The sequence below is a fragment of the Echinops telfairi genome, unplaced genomic scaffold (genome assembly GCF_000313985.2).
Source record: "Echinops telfairi isolate 266 unplaced genomic scaffold, ASM31398v2 ScPeMD7_7421;HRSCAF=8459, whole genome shotgun sequence".
In the NCBI taxonomy this organism is placed as follows: domain Eukaryota; kingdom Metazoa; phylum Chordata; class Mammalia; order Afrosoricida; family Tenrecidae; genus Echinops; species Echinops telfairi.
Genome location: NW_022111321.1, coordinates 21,565,914 through 21,572,680, shown reverse-complemented (window position 1 = coordinate 21,572,680; position 6,767 = coordinate 21,565,914). Strand labels below are relative to the sequence as shown.

Here is a 6,767-nt window from a genome sequence, read left to right as displayed (position 1 = left end):
AAAAAAAAAGAAAAATACTAGAACATGTATTCTTTAGGATTTAAATGCTACTTGTTTAAGGACATTTTTTCTTGAGAAAGATACCGCTCAAGGAAAATCGTCTAGCTATACATTAAAATAATAGCCTTTGTTTCCTGTTTTAAGAGACAAAGGAATTCAAAAGAAAGGAAGGACAGTAGAGTAACTTCAGTATTAAAGAGCTTTCATTTGTATTATACAGTTGTTATCAGGAAAAATTCAATGTTCCTAATAAAATGATTCAAATGAAACAGATTGATTTAATGATTTTGGCTTAAAAACTATTAGAAGTCATCTCCATGATTTTTTCATAATGTAAAACTGGTTTTCATTTGTGCTAAACTTGCATTATTTCTCATGAAAAGTCTAATTAAAAAAAATAAGATAAAATTTTAAAAAAACTTAAAGAAAGAATCCTAATTAATCTAACCTCCTTAAATTCCTTCTGTTGGTTTTACTGGTCTGTTTTATAAGCAAACATCATTTACACTATATTTTGAAAAATAAAATTTTAAAAGTATGGTTTCAACTAAATTAAATTATGTAAATGATATCTATAAAATTGAAGTTATGATCAGAAGGCTTCATTTTGTCAGATGAGACCGTGATTCCAAGAGACTAAATTAGCATTAAAACCCAGGACCATTAATAAATTAACTAATCATCCTTGGATCTGGACAATCTTTAAGTAGACAGACAATATAAAAAAAATTGGTCAGCAATCATAATTGCAATATACTTTTTACTCCTTACTTATACATATTAGGTAGTGTCCATCAATTAACATGTTTAAATGAATGTCCCTTTGTCCTCAGGTGACATTAGTGTTTACTAAGTTGCTTTATATATGAGTTTTTGGTCACCTGCCTTCTGGTTTTCCATTTGCCTGTGAGGGAACACAGAAGTTCACTGCTGTGGTAAATGTTGTAACTAATATGATTATGACCGCACTAGGTCTATAGTTGTAAAAATATGTATGTTTGATAAAATATATATGCTTTATGTATCAAGGAAATGTTTGCGTTTTATTAAGGTAGAAAATTGATGTTGGTAGGATTAACAGCCTTTAACACCAAAGGCAAAACCAGAGAAATAAATAACATTTATCATGTTTGTGTCTGTAAACGCAAAAGAACTCACTGCAATTGAGTAGTGTCCGGCTAATCACAACCCTGCACAGGAGAGCAGAATTGTCCTTGTGAGTTGCTGAGACTGTAACTATGAGAGTAGAAAGCCTCGTCTTTCTCTGGAGGAGTGGCTGGCGGTTTTGAACTGTTGGCCTTGTGGTTAGCAGCCGAACGCATAGCCCACTAAGCCACCAGAGCTCCTTAACTATATACATCTGATGGGATGTTAAAATTAATAGAGGAAAGGGCTTAAAAATTTTTGCCAAGAGAAAACTAGTCATACAGCATAAGATTGACCTTTAAAAATACTTCTTGTACCTTTGTCATACCCCTGGGTCATTCTTAGCAACAATTTCTCACTTCAAAAAAAGCTTTTGTCTTCTGCATTGTCACTGTAAGGCAAGGTGGCTTTCCTGTATGAGTAAGTAAAAAAGTATTGCTGGCGGGACTCCATTCAAACCGAGAAACCAGAGCACTGCCATTAGATCAATTCCAACGCACAGCGACCTGGACGAGGGCTTACAAAGCCATGAAACTGCAGGAGTCCTTCTGACTCCATTTGGGCCCTACGCTGTACTCCTCTCCCCTGGGCAGCCTCTCCTTACAACGATCACCCTAGGCCGTTTGGCATTAGTAGATCAATGGCTGTCCTCAGCATTTGTTCGCCCTTCTAAATGCATGTTGACTTTTTTCTGACTCGTTTCTTTTTGCAAGCTCAGTCATCCATCTGAAAGCACGTTCTTGTTGTCTGCCTAATGCTCTTAGGTCTTTCATCATGAAGTATATACGTGTGTCTTCATTTAGTCTGCCACGTTGTCAGGAAGTCTACAAAAGATTCTTTGCCTGTTTATCTCACTGCTGCCATCCATGGACTTTTCCTTCAGAAATTCTCATTACTCCAATTACTGATACCACCTTCCATCCACTTAGTCACAAGACCAAAACCTGTGCCTATGACTCCCTCTTAGTCTTTCACAAGGCAGTATAATTGCTATGGTTTCCAGGTGTTAAATGGCTCTTAAATGGGTTCTCTCCTCCACTCCAGCTGCTCCTGCCATTAGGAGCCAGCAGTTTTATGGATCATGAAAATAATCTACCTATTTTCATGCTTCCTCACATCTGTACTTCACAGCGCTGCCAGCACAACCTACGCAAAATATGAACCTGACCATGTCATTGACCTGCTTAGCAATGTCTCCTCATTGCCATTGAGATAAGGCATCAATGATTTACCATAGCATAGAAGGCCCTCTATGAACATGGCTCCCTGTGCTGCAGTCGTAACCCAACCACACACGTTTCTGCTCCATAGACCATCCTCCAATCAGCCCCAGTCTCCCCGCAGCTTCCTCAGCCACCTGTTCACTGCTTATCTTTCAGAACCGGGGTCAAGACTCCTCTGCCAGGAAACTTGCAGGCAACTTCTTTGCCTGATACCTCACTGTGTACTATGCACGTAACTATCACGGCACTTATCATGCTACCTTGCAATCATTTATGTGACCATAGTTAGACTATGAATTTAAGGGCGGAGAAAAACACATCTCTTTATCCTTGGCACATACTTGGCAAAAGGCACTTGAAATTTATTGTGTTAACTTGGACAAAACCTTTTGAACTTGACTCCCACTTTCCACCGACACTGCCAAGGTTCAGCCTCCTCCCCTGGGGACTTCTTTGATCTCTAGCTTTGTCAACATTCCTCTTTCCTAAATCCTTGCCATTGAGTTGACTGCTTGTGGATATGGCTCCCTGTGGTTTTCTTGATTGTAATCTTTATCAGGTTTGGTCTACCACCTATTGGTTAGTAGATGAACACAAACCATTTGGTCCACCCAGGGACCGATGACCTTCCTAATGCCATGCCCTGTACCACTTCAAGAGCCTGTTGCTGTTGGCCCCAGCCTGTTTCCTGCTGCTCCAGTACCTCAGTGTCTGTTAGTGGCAGCTCAGTGCCATCGCTTAATCACCAAAGCAACCAGGGACCTACCACAGGCAGTACCTGACCAGCCTCCATGCCCACCTCTCAATTCACTAAAGCTTTTAGCAGTGAACACCCTTTCAGGCCCAAGCTAGGATCAGATGGTATCGGAGACAGCTACATAACTCCCAAATTATCCAGAGCCACTGCCCATTGCACTTTGACACTATGGAAAACGCATTCCGTCACTCCGTCACACAGAAGGGTGGGCAGCAAGTGGGAACATGAAGGGGGTGCAGTGTCTATGGAAAATTTAAAAAGCAGTAATAAAACTAAAGGTGGATCAGTTTTTTATCATCCATCTGTATCAGCAGTTCCAATCCTACCTCCTATGTGGGCGGGTCTCTTCACCCAGGGCGATTATTCAAAAGCAAGGCATGCGCATGTCCTTCACATCAACCTGCAGAACACAATTTTACCTGTCGCCCACATCCACTGGAGAATCCCAGGTGACATGGCTCCCCACAGATGAGCAAGTCCACACAATGAAGCCAGTGTCTTGCTCAATACAAGCCAGTGCACACCATGTTACTGCTATTCAGGCTGATGCCGTCCCCTCTTCTGAAACCCAAATCACAATATGCTTTAGGTATCAAGGAAATTTTTGCATTTCATTAAGGTAGAAACATCTGAATCTCCTGAGATCAAGCACGTTGAGAAGCTGATCGTTAACCCCAATACGATGTTCCTATACAGACTTGCCCTTCGGAGTCCACATCCTTCGAGCTGGCTACCTTTCAGTCTTAGCTGCCCAGTCAGTGCCTGTGCCTCCCCTCCCATGAGCTACTGCTAGCCTTACAGTAGACTGAAGACTACACTAGATGCCTCCAGAACATACTCTGAACTCGAAACACTGATACTGACAGGACATCAGATTTACATTGCGAGTTGCTGCTCAGTAACTTTGGACTGGGGCTCATGGCGATCCCCTAAGATTTTCACAAGGCTGTGACCTTTGGAAGCCGATTACCAGGATTGTCCTGCAAGGCACCAGGCACTCAACTGCCGACTTTGTCATAGTCCAGCACTCAACTGCTGTGCCACCAGAGGCCCCTGCTTCATCTCAGCATTCGTTTCACACCAAGTACTTATTCTTGGTGTCTTTCTGCCCGCTACACATAAATCTATTCTGTAGTATGGCACTGGTGCCCATCACAACTGGTAAGCCCCGGAAGGAAATCTGAACCTTTAATCCTATGTCAGTGTTACCCAAAATGCTGTGGCTGCAGTCACCATTCAGTTCTAAGGAATAAACTAGAAACCCAAACCAAACGAGACCCACTGCCCGTGAGTTGGTCCGCACTCACAGCGAGCCACGTGCTGTGGAAGAACAGAACTGGTTCCCAACAGGTTTCTGAGTTCGACGGCCAGGAGTTTCTTCTGCTTTGCCGCTGGGTGGTTTCCAACCATGGAGCTTTCAGTTAATACTCAAGGGCACTGTTCACTCAACTCAAGGATCTTAAAACTAAGGACAGGAAATACATACAAGACTAGAATATACTTTAATTAGCGAGCATGTAAGTTTTCGGTTCTCATCGAATATATGTTTCCATAAGACATGCCCAAAGTAAGAAAACAGCAGTTTGTTGAGAGATCAGCAAATAATATTTACAGGTTAACATTCAGTTTGGACTCAATAAGAATTTAATACCTCTACAAGGCAACCTCTTCTCTCAATGGAACTTCTCTATATTCAAAATTTCCCCACATCCTTACTCTTGGGATTGAGAAATTAATAATGTGAGATTACCAAAATTCTCTAACTTTAAACTTACCCTAGGGCATCAGTTAAAGGTTTCAACAGAACAGAGAGCAGAATTTTCAACAATTAAGCATAGTTTAATTTTCTGTTAAATCTTTAAGAGTTAGCAGTCCTGCCCAATTTCTATCATTCCCTGAACAAACAGAAGAGCTTTAATCATAACGTGCTGACAATAACAAACTGAATTCTCGCTTAGAGACTATCTAATTAAAAGTCAAGGGCTCATATACCTTTTGTTATACTGTGGGATTGGGGAGTAGTTAGGAGCTAATTCCATTATCATCTCACAAGAAAATGGAACTCAGTCTACCTCATGAATACAATTCTTCTCACACTTTTTCCTAGTCATATGGTTCTCTGCAGGTTTAATCTTTGGACATATCTGTTATTTCCTCTTATTGACAGGCGAATGGCATAACGGAGCAGAGGCAAAGAGGTATACAATCAATTTTCAGGGTATGAAGTAAAAAAGTCAGAGCTTCCATAGCATGGCCACAGCTTTGCAGATACCGACGTCGTGGTAGTTGAAATAACAAAGACCAGCAAAGGTCACGGCTGAGAGTACCAACAGGCCTGCCTTGGCAGCTTTCTGGGAAACATCCCCGTGGACATAGTCAGTAACAACCTGTCCAATGCCCCTAAAAAGAGAAAAAAAACAATTACGTCAGTCACGGTACAAACAAAAATCACAAGTGAAGTCAAAAGGCTTTAATTAGTTATGTAGTTTTTTAAAAAAATCATTCACATCAAAATACGTCTTTATGTGCTACTCTAATCAAAGCTGGCTACTTCGGGAGATTCTATGTGTGTGGCTATTTTTTCAGTTGGTGGAATTACTTCTATCCTCTTTGTGATGTGAAAGCAAAGCAACACAGTAATAATAATCATAAACCAAAATAAAAGAATCAACACTCACAACGAACGTGAAAAATACATCTTCTCTTGGGATTTAATTTTTCAGGCATATTGTATCAGAGGCCAAGTAATGACTACTTACAAACTCTTTATTTTTAACTAAACAATGGAGTTTTTCATTAATTCAACAAGTACTTATTGAGCAGGTATCATGAACCAGAACCTGAGGGTTATGTTGTGGATATAGTAGAAAGACCACAGCCCTGCCCTCATGGAACATATTCTCGTGAAGGAGAAAGTAAGAGGCAATATGCAGGTGCTTGAAGAAATAGTTTAGCCAGGACAACCAATTGAATTAGCAGAATATTCCAAACGACAGTGGCACTGGCCAAACAGTCCAGAGGCTAGAGTGGCTGAAGCAGAGGAGCAAGGTGGGAAGGTGAGGAAGGCAGGGGCAGACTGTGACAGGGCATGACAACGAGTTTATTTCACATGTGGTGGGAATCCACTGATGTTTGAAGCTGGCCTAAATAAGGAGTGACCTCGTTTGACCTTGTCACAGCTTTAGAATTCATGTAACCTAAGAAACACCATTTTAAAGTGTCCAACTCAGTAGTTTTTTGTGTATTCAGAGTTGAGCTGCCATCACCATTATCGAATTCCAGAACTTCCATTACCTAAAACAAGCAACTCGGTACCCATTACTCTTCCTTCCTCAGTCCTTGGCAACCACGAATTGACCTTTCATCTCTAGAAATTGGCCTCTGGTGGATATTTCATATAAAGAAATCTTACAATCTGAGCTTTTGTAACTGGTTTCTTTCATTCACATCTTTTCATGTCTCATTAGAGTGTAGCATGTATTGGTGCTCGACTCCTTTTGAGGCCTAATATTCTCGTACAGGAACATACACCATCTTGCCAATCCATTAATCAGTTGAAGAATATTTGTGCACAAGGTTCTATGTGGATGTTTTTATTCACTTGATATATATACACGAGGGGCTTCAAAGAGTTTGTGGGG

At 40.9% G+C, this 6,767-nt stretch overlaps 1 protein-coding gene across 1 annotated transcript in view; it reads right to left on the bottom strand.

The window, feature by feature from the left end:
* Nucleotides 1-4,609: 4,609 nt before the first annotated feature.
* SDHD (succinate dehydrogenase complex subunit D) overlaps nt 4,610-6,767 on the bottom strand; it is a 6,196-nt gene continuing 4,038 nt past the window's right edge. Inside the window, exon 3 of the mRNA XM_004709036.3 lies at nt 4,610-5,526. Within this exon, the coding sequence (XP_004709093.3) occupies nt 5,361-5,526 (166 nt within the window). The 3' untranslated portion in view covers nt 4,610-5,360. The remainder of the gene's footprint in view (nt 5,527-6,767) is intronic.